General features: G+C 39.6%; 1 protein-coding gene across 3 annotated transcripts in view; it reads right to left on the bottom strand.

Moving 5' to 3' along the window:
* MCF2L (MCF.2 cell line derived transforming sequence like) overlaps positions 1 to 27796 on the bottom strand; it is a 123767-nt gene that overhangs the window by 72179 nt on the left and 23792 nt on the right. The window contains exon 1 of one of the 3 annotated variants that reach the window (XM_041418048.1): positions 24770 to 25941. The exons of the other annotated variants lie outside the window; for them this stretch is intronic. Within the exon in view, the coding sequence (XP_041273982.1) occupies positions 24770 to 24890 (121 nt within the window). The 5' untranslated portion in view covers positions 24891 to 25941. Of the gene's footprint in view, positions 1 to 24769; positions 25942 to 27796 lie in introns of those variants that run through there. 3 annotated transcript variants of the gene reach the window in all.

Raw genomic sequence — 27796 nt, 5'->3', positions numbered from 1 at the left:
AAGTTCATTTTGATTTCATTTGACTACATCATCATTAAAGTGATGGACCAGGAAAAGTGAGCGAATAAATTCAGATATTTTCATGCAAAACACAGTTGTCTGTTAAAGTATAGTTGGGAAGGAAACTATCACCAGAGCAAAACCATCCTTTTGCAACTTGCTTGTTTCTGGTGAGCTAAAACATCCTAAGCAAGCAGAAAATGCAAGTTCTTTGCTTCTACCGTCATCTAGCTGACACAAAGAAATATAAAACAGACTAGTGCTCCAAACAGCTTCATATGATATTAAGTGTCCAAGCAACATTTTTAGTTATATAGTTACATAAGAATTTTACTTTTAAGAGCTTTACAGACTACAGCTAAACTCTATCTCCCATTTCCTCTGCTACTTAGAAAAGACTATTTCCTCTCAAAAGCCCTGGTATGTAAAGCAGATCCTTAAGCTGAGATACCTTTACTTTTAAGAGAATCAATGCTTTATGCAAGATCCACTTCCACAGCATTGCTAAAATCAGTACATTTTCTAAGACTGACTGGCCTACTGTCATAATATGCAAAGAACAGCACTACTATATACCCAGTGCTCCAACAGGCTAGGATGGAATCCTATGCATCTCCAGTGTTAAGTGTGGTAATCACATATCCTCTGAACAGAGAGAGACATAGCCCTCACAGGATTTTCCTGGGAAGCTGTGGGAAAGATCAGAGAAAAGAATGAAAAACAATTCTTATCTTCACTTGCTGCACCTGTTGTTGTGCACATGTGGAATGTGTTATGGATATTTGTTTATCAAAGGGTGATTTCTTAATTGGCCACTGGTGGTGGTGTTTGGATTTGATTGACCAGTCTGGTCAAAGCTGTTGGACAGTCTGCAAGGGCGATGGGTTTTTTCTTAATAGTATAATATAGTATAGTATAGTACAATAAAGAAATTGATCAGCCTTCTGCAATCATGGAATCAATGCTAACTATTCCCTGTTTAGGGGCCCGCTGCTACAATAGTTAAGAATCTATTTAAGTCAAGACTTGGAAGTGGTACTGCCAAAGAAAATCTAAAATTTTAGGAACAATATTCCCTGTGTTATAAGCCCAGGCACAGTGGACACAGGCACTTACTCCTTGGGCAGTGTATTAAGTGCCTAGTGCATCAGAAAATCTGACAGATCCATCACAAAGTCCAGAAATTATATTTCTGCAGCACTGCTCATATTTCCTAAATTATTTCATTGAAATAAAACTATATAATTCTGCTTCATTGATTATACCTGAAGAACACCACAACAAGACACACCAATTAATCCTTAAAGGCTACAACTCCAGAATTTAAATATGAGAGGCAGAAACTTGTCATGGGTTAAAGAACGAAAAGTAAAACCCAACATCTTTTGTACAGAAACCTACTGAACCTCCTACTTTACTCAGGTAATTTTTGCTTTCTGCAATCACAATATCCACCTATTTCTTCTTTGAGATCACAGAGTTGGGGATTTGGCACAAATCTACCTACAAAACTATGAGAATGCTGGTTTGGTTTCAGGTAGAGAGATTAAACATTGATCCTTCCTTTAAAAAAAAAAAAAAAGAAGTTTCGAGGTATGCAGCAAATGCAATGCTCTTGGCTTGGCCCAAAATGGCAGGAGGTGCAACAGTTCCCATTTTCTTGAGTCGAATTTTTAAATACCTGCTCAAAAGCACACTTTGAGAGCCAACCAAGGTTTTGGTTTCTTTCAAACTCTAATATTATTGGATTTGACTGCTTATTATACATGCCAAAGTATTTTTTTCTCTTTCTTCTTCCACCTCCCCTTTTATGAAAGGCAACAAAATTCTTCACCTTATTTTGCCAAAAATAACATCCCCTCAAAGCACAAACATGAGAGGAAATACAATACCCTTCCTTTCATGTATAATAGATGCATTCACAGGATACTATGAGTGCTAAATACTACAGCTTCTTCCTCCTCTGCTTCATCAGTCACACCTACTTGGCAGACTGCTCTGTAGCCCACAACTTGTCAGGGATCACCTTTAAGTTTGGATATGGCTTACAAGAAAGACTAAACACTAGCTAATCTGTAACCAGAAGAAAAACGTGTAATAATTAGAAAGTCAATCTAGGGATCAAACCCAAACTCTAGTATTTCTTTGTTCTTGAAGAAAATACAAAGTAAGACAAAAGGGGACAGGGCTGTGTGTTGCAATTTTGCAAGACATGTTACCAGTCACAGCATCTAATCTGTTTTACCAGGTTTTTGCTGCGCGCGTGCTCAAGCGCGCCCATTCTGTTTTGGTGAGAAAGACATTCTTTGTGCTATTTCAAGTCACAACTACTATTCTCTTTCCAAACTGAGAAGTAAGCGGAACTCAGAATCATGCCACATAGCCATACTATAGCCTAAAATTGTATTAAGCACAAAATGGGCTTAGAGATAAAGCAGCATCAGTGCCAGGTGTACCTACTACTCAAATGTATAATTAACCTCATGTGTATGGCATGCTCTTACTATTGCAACAACAATATTGCTCTCTTCTTTCCAGGATGTCCTGAAGGAAGCCAAGCCTGCTGGTAAACGCTTTTCTGTTCTTGCAGGATAGTTTCAGACTGCTAGGAACCACACTTAAATATTGCCAAAACTGCAGCATTGTTAACTCCCCACTACTGCAAATCATGCTGAGTGTACAGAATAAAACTACGTCTAAAATATTAGATGTACTTACTCACCTACAAGCAGCAGATTTTGCAAAAAGCAAAGATTTTTTTTTTCTAAATGGAGAAATAGTAGATAAAGACCGAGCAGTAGAGAATGTTCTCCTAGCCAGGACTCAAGTGATAAGAAGGGAAATGACCCAGATGTGTCTCACTCAGTACGTTAGCAAGCAAGCCTCTATAGAATAACAAAGACATTGGATTTTGCCAACTGCATTTTAGTAAAATTTAATGCCCTGAGAAAATTATTACAGGAATTTTGCTTTCTAAATACTAAAGCTCTGCAAAGAAGTGGAAGTCTTCCAAACAGAGAAAATGGAAAGATCAGCTCTGAGCAGAAGAACCACATGTAAGCTAAAGGACCCATCTTCAGTGAGCCTTAAAAACTAATGATGCAATCACACAGCGTAAACACATATGCTGAAGTGGACATGTTTCAGAGAATTAAACTGGAGGTTTGTCTCCACCAAAACCACCTGCTTTCAACTCTTCTTCTTCAGAAAAAATATGTATCTCAAAGCAGGCCCCAAAACTTTAACTGAAAAGTCAACACACACCTGTATGAATATGAATACCTGATAATTCTACTACACAGAATGCTATTTTTCTGTGCTGTTTTGGAAGCATGGTAGGATTTTAAACATTGAGTGATTTTTGTTTGTTCAAAAAACAAAACCCACACACTTTTATAAAGCAGCAAAGTGGTAAAATCTTATTGCTTATTGTACACATCTATTCTGGAGATAAATTACAGCAATGCTAACAATTGTGAGGTTGCACAGAATGGGTTGGGTTGGTAGAGATCTTCAAAGATTATCTGGTTCCAACCACACTGCTGTAGGCAGGGACACCCTCTACTGGACCAGGCTGCTCAAGGCCCCTTCCAGCCTGGCCTTGAACACTTCCAGGGAGGGGCATCCACGACTTCTCTGGGCAACCTGTTGCAGTGTCTCACCATCCTCATTATAAAAATAATTTTCTTCTGTATGCCCAATCCAAGCCTACCCTCTTTCAATTTAAAACTGGTGCTCCTTTTCCAGTCATTGCAGGGCCTGGTAATAAGGTCTTTCTTGAGTATCATAATTTCAGCAACACAGAGGATGGTGAGAATAACTTCCAAGAAACAATATATTATTTTATGGTACACAGAAACACAGTTTTTCATGTAACTATACATCTATAAACTAATGTTTTGAAAGGGAATGTGTGAGTGTGAGAGAGAAAGAAGGACTAAGTGTTCACTAAGAGGCTTGTTTAGAGCTGTGTACTAGTTTTCAGCTAAAACATTTACTTGTAAACTTCCTAGTATCTGGGACTCTGATTACAGATTACTTATGAAGCAGAGGCTGCTAAATTCATAACCCAGTTGGCTGCCCCACCTTACCACACAGATGACAGAGTTGTTAATGAAGAGCTCTTGAACTACCGTGGCTTACTGTCTAATGCCATGAAAAAGATGAAACACATCATGCCTCTCTAAAGCACAACAAACATGCACTACTTCAGGTAGTTCAGAGGCAGGACATGGACACAGCTCAGTATCTCCCACAGGCAGCTACAGACTCATTTAGGGCAATACAGTCACCCTTGCTGAGACCTTTCCTTCACTTATATTTTCACCCTTCTGCTGACTGTAGGCACAAGAAATACTCCATACAAAGCTCAGGAGGAAGAGGAAAAAACAGTACCAGGGAACTGTTGTGGGACAACCCTTCTGCCCACTTTGAGCAGAATGTTCCAACAGTTCTCCAGAAAGGAATGATGTCTGGCACACTGAACATGCCCACAAGAAGTGGTGGCAGTCAACAGCTGAGAATCAAGCCTTGGCAGTTGCTAACAAAAGCCCTGCTCACTTATTTCTCAAGCCTTGATCAAATACAGATGAAAACACCAAATTTTAAACTTGGCAATTTACACAAGCAGTCCTGGCATGGTTACATAGGCACCAGCATGATTTGACACAAAACACTCCCTGGTTCTACATTCACTGTCTCCTACAGTAATCAGTGGTTTCCTAAATCCACCCCTCCCCTCTCAGGGATGCAGATGAGGATGCACATAAAGAACAAAATTTACTTAGGCTGATTACTCCACCCTTTCCATCTGATTATCCTCATCTTTCTTAAACCTTTCATTCATTTCTCCCAAGCAGCATGCCTTTTGGTATTACCCCTGGTAGCATTAAGCACTGCTTGAGAAGCAGAGCACTCAGACTCACGTGTTGATAATTAATTGATTATTGATTATTAGTTGATAATTAATAATACTAATTAAAGATTAGTAAAAAGATCCACCCTTTAGTTAGAAGACCCAGCCTTTACATACCTGTTTTATTTAAATGTGATATTTCAAAAGCAACGGTATTAGACACCACTCCATGGGCTCGGAGCTCTGTCTCCTCTGCAATAGTCATGCACACCAAAAGCAGAAAACAGAACTGGGAATGTAGACTCAGGCACCAGAATAAGGACGCAATTTTTGCTTGTCCCTGTTCCACAAAACATGCTTTCATTTTGCAGTGGACTGTGGCTGCACTATTAACAGCAAATAATATCTCTACTATTTCATTATCTCTTAACAGAAACAACATTTCTATAGAAAGCTCTGACTGAAGGAATTAAAGAAATAATTCATTTTAGATCAACCCGCCTATACTAACAACTAGGGGATGCCAAACTGTATCCTGTGAAAGAAACATTGCTTTTTCTCTGCCTCCAGTAGGGATCAGGAGAAATTATGTATCTGATAGTCACACAAAATGCCGTGAATTCAAAATTAAAACACACTGTAAACCAGAAACAGCAGGACAGCTCTCTGCAACAGCAAATTCTCCCTGTAAGCTTTAGCAGCTGTTCCGATCACCATAATCACGGCATGAATGAATCCTGAGCAAAGTACCTTCCATGTAAAATACAGGAATAGAGTTTGTGGATACATATGGTGTACTGAGAGATACATCTGCAAATAAAATGATACATTGCAAATTTACACAAGGACAGAACACACACACACACACACACCAATAAATTATATTTATACACTAATGCACACAAGCAGAATACAACTTTTGCCTTTGTACTGAAACACATCCCATTTTCCTCAGTAGGATAACGTTATCTGCCAAAGTTCCTGCCTGACCTGCAATCAAGCAACTAAGAAAATTCAAAATACTAGACACACCTGTGCATTTCTTCAGAAGCAGCCACAATTCAGCAATATCTTTGTAGAGCAAGGAGATCAGGCTTAAGGTCATGTTGCTTTTAATTGATTTAGAGCAAAATAGTTCCGTGGACAGTGACCTATTTATCTGTGCGCTCATCATCAGTGCAAAATGTGAGCGCAAAACTCCATCTTTCACTCGAAGCCAAGCCACTGGGGGCACAATGCCTGTCTTCAAATTACATGCAGAGTAAGTGTGCCTGTCAGCAAGCTCAGAGTTCCTCAGAAGGGCTTGCTGGCTACCACTTCTTTCCTGCATAAAGCGCTGGCACGCATTAGATGCAAGCTGTTTGCTTCAAATATGAACACACGCACTGTTCAAACACTATCAGAGTAAGAATGCATTAAAAAATTAATCCTAAGTGTGCCTTGTCAAAAAAAAAAAAAAAAAAAAACAACAACTCTCTTTAAAAGCTCTAGTCTAGTTCTAACAAACAATGGTACAGTAAAACTAGTATAAAAAAAAAAAAAAAAACAACTCTCTTTAAAAGATCTAGTTCTAACAAACAATGGTACAGTAAAACTAGTATTATCATATTTTTCTACCACCCACCCCTACTCCGTGCAGGGAAATTAACTGCCCTTTTTCCAATCAACCTTTGGCTAGAAAGCTCCCCAGAAATACAGTCAGCTGTTCCTGTTGGTAAGGGAATTCACACCCCCATGTCTTTGGTGGAACTGAAATGGGGTGTTTTCCTTGGTGGGAAACCCAACAAACACCTGTTTCCTATGAAGGAGCCTACCCAAAGCAGCAGGAGCTGACAAAAAGGCATTCTACTAATGTGACTTTGTAAGTGGAAATACACTGAAATCTTACGAATAAGACAATGAATAAGGCAACAAATGACAAAATAAACTAGAACAGAAGTATTCCATATGATCTTTCAGACACAAATGCTGAGTGGACTTGCTTTACTTGATCCTTTAAAGTAATTGCCCAGTGACAGACTACTTGTTAATTAATACACTTGAGATTAGTTATCGGCCATTCAGACTCACTAGTACTAAGAGTGAGCCAAGGAGCACGAGTGACAGCAACAGCCATATGAAAACAAAAGGATTGTTTTTCTTCACTTCACAGTGTTATAAGAGTCCTCTCCCAACAAGAGAGGTCAAGGAAACAGGACAGCGAGGATAAAAAGCTTGAATTGATGGTTACATCTGTTCACAAAATCCCATTTGCAGATGGGAAAAAGCTCCGTTTCTGCATTGGCACTCCCAGCCACCAACCAATCCCATAAAAGCAAGCCAAAACAAACCCAGATCACTCGCAGACCACACTAGAGGTTATTTTCTGAAACACGCCACATCTGTGTTCCCACCACTCATCTGCCATGGGGCAGGAACTGTTGATAATCCCACAATAGTGAGATGTATTCTAACAAATCTACCATCTATACAAGCAGCTCTATTCAGTGCACGACATTAGTATGTGACTATATAATCATGGTAATTTATTTTCAATGCTGCTGTTTCATTTTGGGGTCATTGGGTTTTGTAGTAAGCCAAAACACAAGAGTTTTTTAAGCAATATCAGATGTTTTTAAATAAAGGTAGATTTAAAAGAAGTGACACTCCTTAGAAATATTTTACTGAACTTATTCTGTACTTACTTAACTTTACTTACTCTGTATTTTATGAGTGATTAGCGCATTAGATTGTGCAGAGAGTTAAAAATTAGTGAATGAGTCTTCACACAACTCCCACAAGTCATGTAAATACTCTCACATGTGAAAGCTGAGATGGAGCAGGTGACCTCTCTCAGATCAGGTAACAGCATCTGTTGCACCGTCAGACACAGGATCTATGTCTCGGCTCTAAGCCCAGACTCCCTCCTTTCCAGGACAGCCACCTAACCCTCTGGCTGGAGCGTGCTCCCAGATCAATATCATGACTCGTACTCCTCAGACAAAGATCACAATTCACAGGATTTTTATTTCTGGCTGTTGTGCCACAGCACGGCTCCAGGAAGAACAGTCTCAGATACCTGATGCAAGTACACACACTGATATTAACGTCTTACTTACCAGCACCAAGCTGGTATCAAACAGTGGGCAGAGAGTCCACTGCAATGTGCTTGGCTGACCAGATACTTCTGTTAGTGGTGGCATGGGCTGGGTGTCACCTGCAGCACAGCATGCAGGAAATATAACTCTTATTATCTGATAATAAATGATGATAAAACAGACACGAGAACACTTTCCAAACATCCATAGAGAGGGAGAGGAAGTTTTATAGCCATCTTTCAGAGATTAAAACCATGCAAAAGAGGAGCTACACCCTTCTCCAGATAGGAATCACTCCTACCTAGATCCACACAGTAAGATCCAGCAACCTGATACTTTGGCAAGCTGGCTACTTCCGTGAGAAAAACAAAATACAAAACCAAAAAATCCTCCATGAATGTAAAAGAGGAAAAACAATGACATGTATAACATGTTGGTTGTGCTTGTTCTCATTGTCAAGACAGAGAGGAACTACAAATCCTTGTATTATCCAACAATGACTGCTCCAGAGTCCCTTTGTGTTGTACCCAACCTGGACAACCACATTTTAACAGGCTTTTGCCTTCAGATTTCACAGTAGAGAAAACAGTGGAATCAGTCATTCAGGTGAAAACCTAATACGAGTTTAAAAACAATTTAATTTCTTGGGTTAGCAGTCATCCTCCAGGCTCCCACCTAGACTACTCCTTCCTAGCCTTAAATCTCCATGCCCCACAGTTACATGTATTATAGAATCATGGAATGGCCTGGGTTGGAAGGGACCTAAAAGATCATGTAGCTCTAATCCCTGTGCCATGGGACACTTTTCAACCAAGCTGTTCAGAGTTCCATCCAACCTGGCCCTGAACACCGCCAGGGTTTTTTTTCCAGACTGATCAAGATGTAATAATGTCTGTGGCTAAGAGCACCAAAATAAAGCACTGTGTGTTCCAATCCTGTTACCTTTCAATCTTAACCAACAAGGCACACCTTCACCTCCTTCTTTTAGAGACCAGTGCCTCGAGACTTAGCAACAGATGTGAAGAAAAAGTACGCACAGAGAGCTCAGTGTTTGCTGTGGAGGAGCCTTGGAACCTGCTCCCCACTCTGCTGGAGGGACAGAAGCCCACAGAGTGTCTCTGCGGAACTAGGTCTCAGATGCCTGGTTAAAAGGCGTTCAGGCAAAGGTGCTTACCTTCCCTAGCAGTTCCATTCTGCACAGAAAGCTGGGCTGATGGGCGCCTGGGGAAACACTCTTCTGGTAGAAGAGGGTTCCAGCCAGTAACCAAATGGCTCTTTGTGTTAGCACTCTATTTTGGACTCTGTGTGTGGGTGAAATATTTGCTCTATGGTTATAATACCTGAATTCCTTGCTGTGCATTTCAGAGAAGAGCAGAAAGAAAGAGCAAAAGCACTGAAGCAGAAAACCTTTCCCCGGCTTTCATGATCCAGCTTAAAATAGAATCAGAGAGGAAAATTGTGCTGTGTGGGCATGCATGTTAGCAAGAAGACTTTAGGGCAAATTTAAGCTCTATTAAAACACAAAGAACCAAGAGCCCTCCTGAGAAAATCTTGGTGGGCACGAGAGTATGTATTTATAAATGCAAAGAAATTAATTTCAACTCCACTCAAGCTCAGCACTCAGGTTAATTCTATCTCCCACCTCAGCATGGGATGTGAGTGACAGGCTACAGCCTGCAGAATGGAGGAAAACACTGTGGGAGAAGCTGTTAAAGGATGGGTAAAAGTCAATTGAGGTTAAAGACTCTGTTATCCTAGTTTTATGAAACCCAGAGAAGGAAGCTACGACTGTGGCTTAAATATACAAGACACTGCACCTGCTTTATAACGCATGTGTGCAGCATAAGTGTGCAGCATAAGGGTGGCAATGCTCATGGTAAAGGATATTAAAGTCTGGCAAGTTCAACATTAAAATACAATTATTAAACTTATTTTTCCTTCAGGGATGCTGTACCTAGCAAAAAGCACATCAATAAAATAATGTGGCATTCAGCATGGCAAGAGCTAGCCTTATAGGATCATCCTTAGTATAATGCAAATGCATAATCTCTCAAAAAAAAAAACCCTAGTAAAATACACCTAACTCACACCTGTAGCTGCAGAATTTATAAATTTGTGGCGTTTTGAAGACATGGAGCAATTTGTTGCATCATCTGTTGGCTTCTCATTTAGCATACTAGACTATTTAGAAGTTCCATTAATTTTCTTCTTCTAATCCTTCTTGATTTTTTTTTTCAAAGAATGGATGCAAAAGAGGTTTCATTCTTTTTGAAGTCATCAAGCACTCAAGATTTACAATTCTGTCTGGTTTACATCAAAAGATTCCAAGGATTAAAATTAGTTTATGCACCCATTATGCACACACACACACACACAAATATATATGTTTGTATAAATCCATTCTACTAAGCAGCTTGTTAAATCTTCACACAACAACAAAACTAATTTTGAAACCGCTTTGGTAATTTTTAGCTTAGATGCTAAGTAATCAAAAAAGGTCCCCACATGATATCTAAACCTAAATTTAAGCAAGAGCAACCAATCAAAAATCATGGTCAGTAAACAAGAATAAAATAAACCAACCACAACTTCCACCCATGAAGAAATATATTCTTTCCATTGAAAATGAGCATGCTGGAAAATATAAATAGTTGCTGGAGCACTTAAAAGAAAAGGATGCTGTTCAATCAAAAGGCTGAACCCTGTACTATCTTTCAAAAAGATAATGCCTGAAAAAAACATAGGGAAAGCTGCTGAAAGATTACATTTTAAAAGTACACTCTGCACTGTAAGACAATAATAAACTTCAAAGTTTTGAAGATTACACATCCTTCACATGAGGTATCTAAGAAGTAAAACAAAAGGCAAAAGAACATGTCAGTAATTAAGGCAAAGTAACACACTACCAAGGATGGTACTTCTCTGGTCTCATGACTACTCTTAGGGGCTTTCCCCAAAGCCATGACAGAAGCCTGGCCACTGAATGCAGTTATCACACATCTGTTTCAATTTCTAATTTAAAAATTCCATATTTCTGATGTTCTGTGAACTGAATTTTAATCGGTTTATACTTTTTTATTTACATGCCCTTTCTAAAGCTCCCCTACAAATCTTTAATCACGGGCCTCTCCTTGGCTGTGCTGCAGGCTTTACCAAGGTTTCTTGTTTCAGAGAGACACAAAAACTGGACTTTTTTTCAGGATTAATTTAATCACACAGGAGTTAGCAGTAAGCACTTTATCCTGCAGTATTTAGTGACAGCTCCCTCTCTCCACAGCTGCAAAGCCAACAAAGAAATGGATGTGACCTTTTTAACTGCACAAACCGCAGCAGTACTCAGAGCAGCAGTGCCTGCATGGAGACATTGCTCCAGACTATCCAGACTGCGCTTGTGTGAGGAGAAGAGGATCCTGGCACGGGGCTCAACGTTTCTGCAGTGGTGCTCAAAGTCCAGAGGTGGAGATTGCAGTCTGATGACAACTGAAAACTGCAATTAAAGGTGGAAACCAAATCATTGCTGAGCTTGGATAGAAGGCAGGACTAAAATTCGAAAATATCAAGAGGATGTGATCCATTTTTATACCAGCAGTGGGATTAAAGGAGCAAATGAAGTAAGAAAAAAATGGATGTGGAGCTCAGTGGCAGCAGAAAGGAGAACTCAACAGTGAGTGATAACAACAGAAACACATTATGAAAGCAGTACAGGAGTTAAAATTAGGAAAGGAAAACCAAGTTTATTATGTCTTCTGAAACATGTATATTAGTAAGAATATTAATTCAGTAAGCAAGGAAAACTGACAGAGACCACTACAACCAATGAAGTGTTGTGCCACAATCACAAATATATTTATAGCCAAAGTATAAAATAAAACATTGTCAGCAATAGGAAAACCTTTTAATGACTCTTAAAGTACATCCTTTTTTTTCCCCAGATGAACAAGACACTGAGCAGCAGAAAAACTTTCAGGTCAAAAGTTGTGGGAGAACTGGTTCCAAAGAAAATATCATATGCTCCTGTAATACTGATGAGCACAGATAAAGACTACAAAACTATTTATTACAAAGGAAGGAAAGGAAAATTTGCAGAAATCGTCATTTCCAAAAATCCAAATAAAGAGCAAACAGGACAGAGAGCCAAGAAGAGAGACATGTTTTTGATGTGAGGCAAAATGAAGAGCTAAAAAAAATATTCATTCCATCACATCTTTAGAATAATCAATTGGGGTGGGTTTGAACAAGTTAATTATGATATTTCAGTACTGAAGGATTACTCATAGCTTCAAATGGAATAGAAAAAAATCTGGTTATAAGATCATGTCATTACTTGTCATCTTAGATTGGCAAATATAAGCAAAATTCTTCAGAATGGGCCATCAACCTGAAGTCCTTCTTACACTGCATAAATCTGACCCACACTGTTATGAGATTACACTTGAGAATGGTAAAATCTACATAACTGATAGGATAAAAATGCCACTGTCTTCTTACTTTTCAAGGCAGTTCTGATTTTGACTCATAATTTGGAATTTTTGTGGCCTAGGCGTGCACATTGCAGCAAGCTGTCTGTGGCTGTGCAACCCACAAAGTCCCCACACATGGGAAAAGTGTGAAAAAATGCAAGCAAATGCACTGAGCAATCCTCAAAGGTCACCATTCCCCCCACTTAAATATTTCCAAAATGGTATCTCAATTTCTCCCATTCCCAATTCTTTTACCCTCCTGGGCTTCAAGAAGCTCCACACTTTCCTCAAGACATGATACTCAACACCAGCCAAAGACAAGGCCATTTTCCACTGAGCAAAAAGGAAAGAAGCAGAAAACAGACTGCCTTCTCCTGGAGAGGCAACCAGGAGAATTGCTTTTGGTTCTCAACAGAAATTCACTTCCTTTAAAGAAAGGAAGTCTCACTACAGTGAGAGAAGAAAATACCTTATCCCTTGTACTTAGCAGCACAATATTCTTGGTTGAGTTTAGTCAGTGGAAAAGAGGTAAAGCTCACAGGACTTGCTTTCTGTGGAAAGACATGACATAACTCACACCTGGCCTTTTTATTTTGTAGATGCAGGATTTAAAAGAAACTGTTAAAATATTATTTTAAAAGGCAGTGATTTCTTTAATGACCCACTTCTATAAAATAAGTTTTTTAAGCCTTCAAAGAGCTGTTGTAACATCCATAAACAACTACAGCACAGCAGCTGTAGCCGTGTCCTGTTTCCAGTCTCCAGGATCCAAACAGGAAGCCTATGCCCTTACCTGATTGAAAAAGCAGCCAGTCCCTGTGATTTTAATCAACCTAAAGCAATATTCTCCTTCTTTTCCAGTCTCCTGGGATGCTTCCTGGCCCATTCAGGGAAGCAGTGTGGAGGACAAGTTTTTTAACAGCAGCATTACCTTCATTTTCCACATTACAGCCAGCTACTTGCCCTGTTAGTATATTTGCTTTTGTCCCAGGTGTGACAGCGCAGGCTGGCCTGTGGCATGAGACAACAAAACCCCACCTCTGCCAAGGGTGGTTTATGAGCACCAGCCTCTCATCAGGCTGGATTTTTCAGCACACCTTAAAAACCTTCACACGGTTTTGAGATGAGCAATAGCAGAAAGAGATGCACCAGCCATGTAAGAGATGCAATTATGCAAACTTATATAAACTTGGCAGCCCACCACATCAACCTCCCAACCTCCACCAATTAGGATGTCACAATTAACACAAAGCAACGCTTCTGGGGTCCCCCACATCTGCAGCTCTGGGAAAATGCCTCAACCCCAAGAGGCTTTTGAAACAGTTTTGTGTTTCTTCTCCCTTCCATAAGGAGAATGAAGATGTAAAGAAAGATGAAACAAAGGCCAAAGAGCAAATTCCACCTGTTCTGACACATGCAGCAGCTGAACTAATGCCCATGAATCTCACAAGAATAAGATACAACAGAGATACAACTCCCAGCCATTTTTTCTGCTCTTCCTCATGTTGACTCTGCAAGAAAATGCATTTTTTTTCCACCAGCTCCTGCCTTCCCAAGTGCATACCTGATTAGTTCAACATAATCTGAACTGAGCTCTTACCCCTGTATTTGCACTAAGCGAGAAAGCACAAGACAAGTGGATCAAAGGTGAGGGCACTCTTTGTAGTTCCCTGCTTTACAGTGGCAGCAAATGAGGCCTCTTGAGTTCAGGTCTCATCCTACAGCCCATCTTTGAAGTACTGAACAGTGTCCTTTTAACATGACAGATTTTATGTCCATTGCCAAAAGCCTCCATCTCTCCATGCTCAAACACAGCACATCCTGTAACTGCTGCTGCTTTCAGCCCCACACTGCAGCACTTCAGCCAATCCTCAGCACTCACAGACACCTTTCCAGGACACCAAGGGCTCAATACCAAGGATGACAAATGCATATATCCACCCAATTCAAAGGATCAGCAAAGAACCAAATATACTTCTCAGATAAAGAACAACAGCAAAGTAGTATTAAGAGTATTAAAAGTACCACACTTTCCAATGAGGAATTATTTGCTGAACTATATTTTTGAGGGAAGTTTCAGGGCAAGAAACTGATTTTTTTTTTTCACAAATATCTTATACACACTTCTTCAGAGCATTTAGGGAGTAAAGTATAAAAGGCCCTCAAATATTCCCTTTTTTTCCCCATTCTGAGTCTCTAGAAATGTCCATCAGTTCTCAGGATTTTTTCGTCAATAGAATTGCTTCTCCTGTATTATGAACAAATATGAAACAGCTTACATATAACACATATTCAAGTCCCTGCTGTTACTTGCATGTAATTCCTTAGGGCATAAAAAAAAACCATTACACATCTTATTTTTAATAGCCCTGTTTTATTAACTAGTGAAGAAAACAGCAGCTCAGCTACAAACAGGTAACAACATATAAGTATGTTAGTCTCCACAAACCAACAACAAAAAGCCTTGACTTCATTGAGATTATTTCATATTTTCTTCTTCAGGCAAGCAGAAAGAAGCTCTCATAGTACCTGAGTGAGAGGAAAAAACTCAGCTCTATTATGAGCTTGCCCAAAAGCACTTGCATCTGCCTGGCACCCCCTGGCAGCTGAGTGGTATTCAGCTTCAGCCAGCCCTGCTGGGGAGAATTCACAGACATTACAGGTTTACAGGTGCAGGCATCAGCAGTTGGCCGATAAAGAGCTTGTGCAAATACCCCTCCTGCAAGGAGCCCTTTAGATCAAGTGCTGTGCTATAAACCAGCAAAAAAAGTTTCTCCTGAAGCCTAAATGCTGAGAAATAGATCTAATGTAAGCCTGTTCCCATCTGTGGCAGCAGTTCCACCGAAGTTATTGCCTCCCATGCAACAGCAGTGATTGGCAGCTAATCAGTGTATTTCTGGTGTACTCCACAATTTGGCACACTGCAACCCAAAGCCTACTCTGTCACGTTTTCTCTGGTTTTAAATTATTGTTTTATATCACAGTGCCTCCTCTCACTTGCTTAACTGTTGTCACTGTGCTCTAAAACTTGTCTTTTCTCCCTGAAGCACCGATGCCTTCTGCAGGTTACAAGAGCAATATCTGTTTTTTCCTTTCTAAAACAAACATGTTCACATAAAGGAAATAGTTTTAAAAAAATTTGAACTATTCAAGATTGAACAAGCCCATTGTTTGCAGAGGAGACTCCAGGGCAGCAGCACGCTACCATGACTGTGCTATAGAGCATCCACAAAAATCCTGTGGACCACAAGGGTTCGAGGCTGGTGTGTGCAGGGACAGAGCATTCTCATTGTTTAAATGTAAACAATAATAATAATAGGGTTTTGTAACTGAGAGAAGGAAGCAAACTAATGTGGAAAACAGTTGTTATTGCTCTGTTTATGACTCCTTGTTCCCGGAAAATATGCTGGGTTACTTTGTAATGCTGAAGGGGATAAACTGAGGTGACCTGAAACTGGCAAATGGCTGAAACCCCATCTGATAAGATGGGCTTGGGAATACCTTTTCTATTTTTCACACTGGAAGCATGCCAGAGTGGGAAACACTGGGTGAAGGATCCATAGCTCTTGTGACTAAGACTTTTATTCTCAAAAAAAGAGGACAGACAAATCCCAGTTGTTTAGAGATTAAACACTGCCAAATGGTGGCTTGGGCACCTTCAGGGAAAAAGCTGTCACCTGAGTCCAAGCACATGATCCCCAAAACAACTTCCTGACACCTCAAAACCTAAAGTTTATTACAGATTTTTCCAACACACTCAAGTTCTCTGCATACAGTCTGATCTATATTTAGACAAACTGAATATAGAAAGAAATTTCAAGGGCTGGGCCAAACAGCAAAGAAGGACCCCCAAGTCCTTCTTTTGGCAAAGGGAAAGAAACAAGCTTTACTCAGAGCCACGAAGACAGTTCTTATGTTTTTAGGTTTTAATATTAAAGGTAGATACCAGCAAACCTCCTTTAATGCTTTCAGTGAATGTAGCAGTAGAGGTGGTTTTGTGCTAAATTGGAGGTGTACATTACTCATACCTGGGAGCATGTTAACCAGCTTAGAACACCCCAAAAAACTTGGAATCTTGAAATATTTTCACAAAGAATTGAGCCCTAAAATAACTCTCTAAAGGCAAATGACAACATCTGCAAAAATTATTATAACAACTTACCTTGCAGACAAAGAACATCATTTTCAATAGCTGGAAGTCAGGAAAAAAATCAGAGACAGAACCAAGGTCAAATGCTATCAACCAAAAGGGGAAAAGTTTACATTGAAAGTAGTAGACACCACCTTTACTTGCACATGAAGTTCTTAAACAGTCTTTGACAGCCATCATGGTAGATGACACAAACACACAGTCAAGTTAAGATGTCTGAAGACACTACTAGAGATTTAGATGGTAGAAGCTAGAGTTTGAAAGGAGCCTTGAAGGTGAGCAGTGCTCTCTCCAGAAGGACATGTTTCAAGTTTGTTTCAAAAATGCAGCTATAACAAACAGTATTAGAAAGGTAAAGTTTCTCTAATGTAAAAGCATAGAAGCAACATCTTGAATTCTTCATTTCACATACTACCACTCTTTAAAAACATGTATTAATCCCTATCCACTTTCTCATATACACCTTTGGAATCCACCAAGGATGGTAAGAATGTGTTTGGCTAAAGCAGAGAAAGTGTTTATTTTTTAATCATGATGTCTTAGGAATTAGAGAGTATTCTGCTCCACAGACTCACTGCATGAAACAAGTTGCTTGTGTTTCATGAAAGAAGACAAAAACAAAGGCAACATATATTGCATTTTTCCTTCAAATAAAAGCCTGAAAAGCAAGTAGCTCCTTCTCCAAAAGCCAAAATACACAGATAAATGAGTCCTTCCATTAGCTCTTTGCCACAGAATCATACAAACTATGTCACGTAATTCTTAAGTGATTTTCAGAGAAATAAATCTAGAGAGGGAATCATTCAGAAAACACAACTAAGCAACTATGTTAAGTTTGTCCCTATGAAACTCCTAATGGTTCTCAGAATATAGCCCTGTCCACATTTAGATTACTGTAGGTGATTCACACATCGCAAGAGCTGTTGTAATCCAGGACAACCCTAAGATGAATTTTCATGAGAATTGTACTGGACTCCCTTTTTAGAAGTGTACTCTTGACTAACTGCTCACACCTGAGATTACAGATTCACTCCCTCCCAACTGTTCCACCAACTGCTATGGTTTGTTAAGAGGACAAAACTCCTTACTAGAAGACAACCACAAGCCATTCCCGCTGAGCCCTTCAGGATCTTTATCTAACTCAGTTCCCGGACTCACATTTTTGTGACCTCTATTTTAAAAAGCTCCAGAGTTTACTAGAAAATTTGAAGTTACAAAGAAGGATAAGACTGATAATAATTAGATGAGGTTGAGATTCACTACATGCTGTCAACAGTGTAGTGTAACCTGGGGTAAGAAGGGAGAAGAAGCAGTCCCTACAGAAAATTTCCAGGTCCTTCACTTGGTTCTTTGGCCTCACTCCAAAAGGAAAGAATGAACTTACTCAACAGCCTAGTCCCTCACACTGAATTGCGAGCAAGTTGACAAACTCACAGTCAATGACACCAAAGACTGCTGACAGGTACTAATGAAAATAAGGAGATGTGAAAACCAGAGCTGTCAGCAACCCTTGGCCATTATTTTCAGAAAAAAACACCAACGAACAAGACTTCAGAAGGTTTCATGCCATATTTGAATCCAAGTGCAAGAAACAAACTGTGATGTTGTATAAACTGCTGATTAAAATAAAATCTTTTGTGGGATGTTTTTTAGATCACTGAGCAAGAAATGAAACATAAAAGTTGCACTGATCTCCGCTTCCTGCTTTGGAAGAAGATGTAATGGCTCCAGACTAAGATAAAATAAATAAGTAAATACAAGAGCTAGCTTTAGTCAGGAAGTGCTGGAAATCTTAGAATAAACTTTGATCCTTTTGGCTTAGGTTGCTTCAGCACGAGGCTGTGTATGTTCGACCTTTTCAGGTAGGCTTAACCTCTGAGGTTAATTTGAAGATCATATGGGCTTTCATTAAACACTGTAAGCATACACAGTAAGAGGAAGTAGTGCAAACCGTCCCATTAAGCACGACTTCAGCAGAACTAAACAGATTGCAACAGCACATGAGATCGGCAGCTTCTTGGAAGAACAATGAAGAAGATAAAGGGAGTAAATAAAGCTACATCCTGGCTCCATGACTGGTTCTGCCCAGAGAGTAAATATCTACTTGTTGACAATTCTCCATGTGGGAAAGCAAAAGTATAAGGAAGCCTGTCATATTAACTCTAAATTATAAGCAAAGTCCCTCAGATTGTTGATCAGGGCAACTCTAAGTTCTTTTTTTCAATATTGTATTTTTTTTCATATATTCTTCAGTGGCCATGAAAGCAGGAAAAATATAAATTCCTACTAGCTCACTACCTATTATGGTATAATGTCATAAATAGCTACTCTCTCTAATTAAATGGGCTTTTCAAATAGCACTAATGGTCAGGAAGACATTTTTCCCCCACCTCAAGAGTCAAAGGCACAGTAAGATTTCATTTTCTTTGGATTCATTTCACATGTACTGAATAACTGAACTATTTTTCACTTTTTTTTCTCTATTCACATGTGCAACCCTTAACGTCACACAACAACAACCCCTTAGAATAGGGTCTGTTCCCTGTAAGAAAACTCAAAGACAGCTTAAATCTTAGCAAACACGGAAAAAGAGAGGTTGAAGAGGTTCAAGGGAGCAGGCTCATGGAGCTCAGTGTGGATCTACGGAAGAGGACCCCAGAGGCACAGTCTTGTATTGCCCCCAGTCCTGTGTGCATGTCTCTTGCTCATTAGAGACACTCTTAAAAGCCTTTGTTTTCTTGGAAGAAACATCATCCAGGAGCTGAAAAGTGGTGGTCTGTATAGCAGTATCCCAAAATGTATTCCTTCCTTATTATGCACACAGGTGGAGAAGTAACACTCTTTCTTCTAATTAAGGCATCAAACATTTGGAAATAGTAACTTTTACAACAGCGCAATTCAGAATGTTCTAATTGTATTCAAATCACTTCTTTAACACAAATAATATGACATAATAAGGAGTTTCAGGAATCTTGAGTGGGACCAATCTCACAAATCTGCAGATAATGTCATGCTTTTCAGATATTTCTACTTCCTATCACAGCATGCATCTTAATGTATTGTAAAACACATTTCTCAAATCATGCATTTCCTTCACTTTTACTTTTTAATACAAAGAATAAAGTTTTTAAAATTTAAAAAAGAAGCCAAAAAAGCATTAAAAAAAAAAAAGATAAGGTACCTCAGATCTATAGGATGGATCAATACAGACACTTAAGTGAAGGAAGAAAAACATTTGCTAGTGTTGCTGAATTGGTATCTGAATAGTAATAACCTCTTTATCAGAAAGCATATACTGAACACATCGCTATTAAATTGTCTAATGATGCTCTGAAAATAATTTCAGGGAAGAAACAGTTCACTTTTGATGGACAGCCTGCTTGGGACCTTTTCTGTCTCCGCAAGGATGTCAGCTGTGACTGGTTTTGCTGATGTGCACACTTTTCACCAAGTAACTTGCCTGAGCCAAAGAAATCAATTAGTTATTAAATTACAATAAGTTTAAGGAATGCTGTCTGAAAAAGAAAAAGTATATAAAAGCCTTATATGGAAATTTAAATCCTAAAATTCCTGATGTTTTACTTCCTTTGGGAAAAGGGTTTTTAAGTACAACCCAAATACTGCCATTTACTACTCAGACTCTCCAATGATGTGTTTTCTATGAACAGTGTGTTTTCAAGGATCAATGAGCTAGCAAAGTTTATATTAAGACTCTTGAAATACATGGGTTTTTTTGGCACATATAAAACATGTTTAAAATGTTTTATTAAGGAGCACAGCCCCAAGCCACACACCTTACACACCCTGACTTAGCAGACTACACAGGTCTGTTTACATTTACAAGATCTAGGAGTTATAAGTTAAGCCAACTTACCCTGCGCTACAAAGTCCAGCCATGAACACCATTCTGAGAAAAAATAATAACTCTTCATTTCTGCTACTGAAATTCCTCTCTGGTCCATCATCAGAGAAGAAAGAGGTCCACTTTTCCCTTCCCCTGCTCAGAACAAACTGCCCTGAGAAGGTAAGAGCTTTTGCATTACCTGAACTTTGTTCCATAAATACAACAGGTGGCACAAGATGACTTTACAAATATATTTTCTCCCACTAATGCCATTGTTCTTGTAATTATCTCTTTAATTATAGTGGTTTCCCCTCATCACCACACCCTGAATATTTACAGACTGCTGATACACCCAGTGTCTGATACAGTATATATAAGCATAAGCCCTTAGCATATTGTTGTTCATGTTAGGCTTTAACAAGACAAAGCAAAACTGTTTTTCATGCAGATATTCACAATGCTATCTGGAACTAGTCATATTGAATTGCTCACTCACAGGTCCAGTTTATCATCTCTGCTATGGATACACCTAAGTCTCTTCTCCATCTTTCTGATTGAAAAAGTGCACAAGTATTTCAAGCAGGACAGGTCAATCAAAGTCCCAGGCACAGAAACTCAAAATCTCAAATGAATCGCTTTTAAACACCTTTATGCAGCCAGCAAACAAAGGCATGAATGCAGCACACAGTAAACACAACCTCACACACTTGGACCTCCCTAGTGTGGGGACTAAAGGAATGAAGTTGCGGCAGACTTTAACACTGACCAGAAATGCTAGTGTTTGCACAGGCTCCAGGCAGGCTTTGGCTACACTGAAGCCTTCAGGTACTTAAATATTTCTGCTATTTTTGTGTGTTCAGTCTGACATTTCCTGCATCCACACATTTTGCTAGCCTGCCCACAAATCAACTCCATCTTCCCTTACAAGAATGTCCAATACCCCACAGAACTACTCATATAGCTTCAGGAAAAGATGTACCACATCTGCATCCCCTTGGCTGACACAGATGATGCTCCTCCTCTAGACCCTTCTTCACTCTTTGTGGTGAATTATTCAGGTTATGGATTAACCAAGCTCTGTCTGACCCAGTACAAAAACCTATTAGTATGAGACACCCACATTACAGTGCTGCTCTCTGTGCCTTTTCACAGAACTTCTTTGGATTGGAAAGACCCTGTGACAGACAATCTCCACAGCCACCTATTCATCACACTCCTAGAACTACACACAAAAAACCCCACCCTAGAGCTTCAGTCATCTTTGTCAGAAAACCAACCTGAATCCAGAGCGAAAAGATGCAGACGACAGGATGCCTCCAAAGATACTCCCCATCCATACCACAAGCAGCACAGACTGAAGACAGATGCCTCTGGCATCTCCCCTTGCCAGACTTGTTCTGCAGCTCTAGGTTCAAGCTGACCTACTGTTTCCATTGCTTAGAGAAAGCCAGAAGAGGGAGAATCTCAAAGCACAGTCTGTGAGCACTGCGCTGGGATGCCCGTCACAAAGGGCCACAGCACCTTGGAAAATCTGTCCTGCTGATGGGAGACAGGTGTCCCCAGAGAAGTGCTCAGAGCCACAGCTTCCCAGGGCTGAAACCCTCCACAAACCCACTAGTGCTGTCCCACCTGCTCGCTGTCAGAGATGAAGAAGCACAGAAGGTACAGAGTCAGGGATGGATTCAGAGAACACAATGCTGTCTCACAGCACTCACTGTACCAGCCTGGGCCCTGCCTGTCCAGGCAGGAGGGGCCACATGGCACCTGGTCCCAAACGTCTGCATTCCAAAGAGCAAGTGTCACCAGAGCCTGGGCTCAGCCAGGGTGAGCGGATAAAGGTAACACAGCCTGCCCTGAGTAAAAGACACCTGCAGAGAACAGCACAATGAAGATTAGGCCAAGCGGGACAGATCCAGCTGCCAACAAGCTGTAAGTAAATAAAGTCTGCTTTGTTAAAATGAAAATAAAACAGAGATGGATTTGATGAAGTATGATGACTCTGGAAGCCAGCCCAGCTTCCCTTATTAAGGTAAATAAGGTAATGCAAAATCAATACATGAACTAGAACATTTATTGTTAAGTTAAAGGTTTCTATGTGCTATATTAAATATTTTAACATGCAGGGAAAGGATGAAGTGACAGCAAAGCACATATGCTCTCAGCAATTTCCAGACATGGTAATGAAGAGAGAACCAAGTCTTGTGAGACTTGGCACAACAGGACAGAGCAGCTCAACTTTGTCATGAGGAGAAGAGAGATGCTTACATCAAGGGATTCATGGAACCACAAGCACATTTACTTTGGAAATACATTCTGCCAAAATTGTGATTTCACCCAGCGTAGCTACAGGACAGAAATGTTCTCAGGCTGGAATACCTCTCCCTTTCCACAGTCTAAAACTTTGATCCACCTTCTGTGTAACACTTGTCTGCAAGTGCCACTGAAAGCTGAGGTTTGCTACCAGGAAGGCGGGAAAACTCCTATCAGTCCAGAAGGCCATAAACCACCTTTGACCAAAACAATGGAGTAATTCTTACTGGATATACCAGGGTAACATTAAAAGCTTGTAATTGCCTTCCTACTGTCAACATAAAATGGGTAACAGGAAGGAAAGGAAACAGAATTTTTGCATACTTGAAGACTTCAAACAGAAAAGGCTGCCACATGATTAAAAAGAGTTTTGGAATAATAATAAAGATGGGTGGGAGACAGAACAGACAGCTTCCTACAGAAACATACTATTTTTTAACTATACACACACCTCTAAATAGTGAAAGGAAGATGTAAGTAAGACATGATTACATAGAATTATAAGATTTATATTAAGAATCTTGGTCTAAAGGAAATGAGGCAAAAATTAAGAAAATTATCTGTTAGAATGTGGTCAACATATTAAATTTGTGTTTTTCTCCTATGTAGTCAATGCTTTGCCTATACTTTGGATTAGCTCCAATCCATTAGTGAATGACCAGCAGGTGCTTGAAAGTCACAAGAACATAAATATCATAAAATATTTGGTGAAAGCAGGGCTTTCATGACTACACCATGAACTTGACTGCAGTGTGAGTGCTACCAAGTAAGAGTTGAATCTTACATGAAAGTAAGACTGAAATTTGAGGACACCTTGTTTTGTTCTGCTTTACAAGTTGGAATTCCATATGGTTAAAATACTACTATATTTTCCCTGATTTTTCTTTACTGTTATTAACAGAAATTTACATCAAAACTTTTTCTAGTATCAGATAAATAGAATTAATTATTAGATTTTGATAATTTACTAGTAAGCAGTCCTAAAAGTACCAAATCTTGGCCTCACAAATGCCCAGAACTGGTAAGTCAGGAAAGGTGAAATCTTTACATTTCAGAAGTTATATAAAGAAAAGTTTATTTTAAAAACCCTTGTAATTTAAAATCCAAAGACAATAGATAACAGAAGACACAGTGAGCATAGTAAAAATGAAGGTGTAAGGAAATAAAATCACCAGACAGGCATTTTTCTCTTTATATTTTTTTTTCTAAGAGTAAATGTCAACATCAAATAAAGGAATACTGAAAAGCTTTTAAAATTCATAAAGGTAGCTTAGTTTTGTCGATGTGGATTTCCAAAATAATTTTAAAAGACACAAAAAAGTTCCTTTTCTTTTTTTTTTTTTTTAAGATCATAACAGGTCACTGTGCATAAAAAAACCCAATAAAGTTTTAATTAATTACTGAAAAATCTACTTCTGCTTATCTTAGCCAGTCAGGGTTAACTCATTTCAGAGAAAAAGAAAAAAACAAAATGTAGCTTTACTAAACACAAAGATGATATAATTATCAGTCACAAAACACTTACTGCATGAAACAGATTTTGAGACTGAGTAAGTGGTGGCAAAGTCCTAAATTTAGTACATTACAGATGTGATCAGAGGCTTTTTGATTTTTTGAGTGCAGTTATAAATATTTTCTTCTACATAAATAGGTATACTTTTCAGGAGAGGAGTACTCAAGCAACGTTCTTCTAGAATATAAAAGGAGGGCTGATCTAAAGCTTTCAAATCTGTGTTAGATGCTGTCATACACCTGGAAATGCAAGTAAAAAGAAGGTGTAACATTTTTCTCCAGTAGGTACTGGTGACAGTGATTACTATCATGAGTAGTACCTAATATTGATAAAGATTTGTATTTTTTAACTGTAACAGTTGCAGGATCCCTATATGAGTACACTTCTAGAAAAAAACCCCCAAACACTTCTTCCTGCAAGAATTACCAGTTGAAAGACATCAGTAACACGAATCCGGGGCTGCCTACTGCTCATATTAACTCACATGCTGCTCCAGTTCAGTCGCAACATTCTGCGTACACACACATCACACTAGAGGATCACATATACATTCACCTCACCAGAGCATATTTGATGTGGGTTATTTCTTGAGTGTCTTCTGCCATGAGGGATTTGGAAGAATCTTTGTAGGATCCTAAGAGGACTTTCATGTCCTTCCCTTAAAAGGCGGCGTTGAAACATGGGTGTATCTTCAGCAAAGAAAATAAAAGATCTCCTCTTTAGAATTACTCTCTTCTAACACACTGGAAAACACTCTGATTTTGTTTTTAAATGTCAATGGAGCATGAAAATACTTTGTCAAATTCAGATGATATCAAAAATGATGAAAAAGCCCTCAGATTTAAAGTCCTGGAAGAGCGTGCAGTGCAGTTATTTGTATTGTATATGCCTTTCTTCAGGAACCAGTATCTAGTTCCATTAGAAAGAAAGAAGAAAGATCAGTTGCAGTTAATGCACTGAAAATACCAAGATATCTTCTGCATGAAGCTGCAACACGCTCTCAGCTCCTAGCATGCTGCATCCAGCAGAGAGGACATCTTGCCACAGCTTCAGCCTACTTTCAGTATGATCAGTATGAATAAAGAAGTCACAGCTCCTCACACAAGCAGGTCAGACTAGCAACTGACATTTTAAGCAAATAAAAAAAGGCGAAAAACTGTCACTATTTTACTGTTTTATCCAAAATAACTATATCCAAACTAACAGTCCTGCACTGTTTAGGATGAAGGAAAGCCCCCACAAAACATCCAGGCTGTCAATGTGCTCCAGCCGCACGGGGAGATCCAGCACCAGCGCTCATCCCAAGTAGCTGGTACAATCACAATTCTACAATCACCTCCTTCTTCACATCCTTCTCCTTGATGTGAGGGATGTCTAGCTGTTGCAAAGAAGCTCACGAGGTTTCTCCTGAAGAAAGGCGAGTTGAACAACTTTCTTTTAACTTTACAGTCTTGCTTGTAAGTTCACAGCTCCACACTCCGAAGACAGAAACCTCACACTGACATTTGCTGCATTTCCTACTCTGTCTCAAGCACCTGGTATCCTTCAGGGACAAGTGCTATGCTCATGCCAGAGAATTAGAAGCAAATACCATTGTGAATTCAATTAGAAACTCCTCTTCAGCTGATTTGCCCAAAGTTAGACTCCCATCACCAATCCAACTCCTCTTCCTCCCCCTGTATTTGCACAGCGGACTGAGCCCTTCAAAGGCAGAGCCCGTTTCCAGAATATGTGAGCAGAGAGGTCTTACGAGAAAAACCTGGGTCTTCCTGGGAGTTAACAAACAGCTAATAGGAAGGAAGGGAGGGGAAATGAATCCCAGGCTTTCTTAAAACATATCAGGAAACCCTACACTGTCTGCTCCCCCTGTCTCTTTCAGTGCAGGAGAGAGGAAATTGATATGCTGCTTTACTTGGCAGTCAAGATTTTCCTCCCAATTCTGTTTAACTATGTCCTGTATGGCAACAGACCTGCCACAACCCAAATATATACCAAATACATGTTTATACACATCACCCTGAAGAAGAGTTTTAAAATATGATGTATCATCTATTACTCTAAAAGTAAATTCAAACAGACAAACATTAAATAAGTCACACTGAAGTAAATATTAAATACGTTATTACAAAGTATTATTATGCATACACCATGTTAACAGAGGAGAATTATTGCAATCCTAGCTGGAAGAGGTTCAACTTTTGACATGAAATTGTGGACAAATGTGGCAGTCTTGAAATGTGACAACATTCAAGTGACAACAAGAAAGATATTTTTTAAAAAAATTAAAACCAGATGAGTTTCATACAAATATCACTTGTTTGGCAAATTCATTATATCACGTAGATGGACCACTGCATCTTGTAGCTGTGCTACATGTCCTGGATCAAAGGCTTTTCAAACTTATTTAAGTACCCAGAAATTCACAGGAAGGAGGGACAGGAACAGCCTAGTGGTGGAATGCCACCATGATACACACTGCCAGTGTACTGTGTACTCAGGGTCCAAAGAAAAGAGGAACTGAGGTAAGGCACAGCATCCATATTGGGCAAAATTCTGCATTTTCTTGTGCTGCTTCTCACCGGGGGCACAAAGCAGCAGGACTGGCCACATCAAGGGTAGCAACAACATCCACAGAGACAGCACCACAATGTGTTCCTTGCTGAGTTTCCCAGTGGAGACACCAGCTGTGGCCAGGAGATGTCTGTGCCCATTTGTCAGCCAGCAGGGCTTCCCTCCCACCTGGCAGGATAACTTCTTGTTTGGGGCTCTTGGGGCACATTGGCCTCATCACCTGAGGACCTGTTCTGACAAATCAAGTGGGATAAGGATGAAACTACACAGCTTCTTTCAGCAGCCAAGCCTCACTAGAAAATGAGGTAGATAGGATAAGAGAAAGTGGCCTCAGGCTGCACCAGGGAGGTTTAGATTGAATACTAGAAAATATTTCTTCACAAAAACATTTGACAGGCACTAGATCAGGCTGCCCAGGGAAGCAGTTTAGTCACCAACTCTGGAGGTACTTAAAAAGACAGATATATATGTGGCACTTAGAGACATGGTTTAGATGTGGACCTGCCAGTGCTGGGTTAACAGCTGGACTTGATGATCTTAAAGGTCTTTTCCAATCTAAATGATTCTATGAAAAGTGACCCTTTGTCCCAGTGGCGTTTTGAGCGTGTGATGACACACACCAGTGGCACATGGTGAAAACCTCACCAGCAATTCATGTAGAGGATTATTACAAGGAAAAAGGATGTTCCCCTTTCTTTCTTCACATATCAAATGCATGCAGAAGATTGATGACTTAAACTGTAAAGTTGGTAAGTACACACAATCCTACTGAAATCTAGCCATTAGCTACATCCCTGTCCACAAACAAGCTTTTAATCTTCTTTCAAGCACTCCAATTTGTGCCTGGAAGCAAAGAAATTAATCACAACAATGGCTATGGTAGTGCGCAATCAGAAGGAAACAGATGGTGTAATGCACTGTTTTCCAAACAGCAGCAGCTTCTATCTCCAGGAAAATAATATGAATATTTTCCCTTGCTGCTGGCATTACTACAACAAAAGCTCTTATTTGAAGGA

The sequence above is a fragment of the Onychostruthus taczanowskii genome, unplaced genomic scaffold, assembly GCF_017590055.1.
Source record: "Onychostruthus taczanowskii isolate IOZ18803 unplaced genomic scaffold, ASM1759005v1 scaffold58, whole genome shotgun sequence".
NCBI lineage: Eukaryota > Metazoa > Chordata > Aves > Passeriformes > Passeridae > Onychostruthus > Onychostruthus taczanowskii.
The sequence above is the reverse complement of the archived record's forward strand: the minus strand, read 5'-3'. Positions and strand labels throughout refer to the sequence as shown.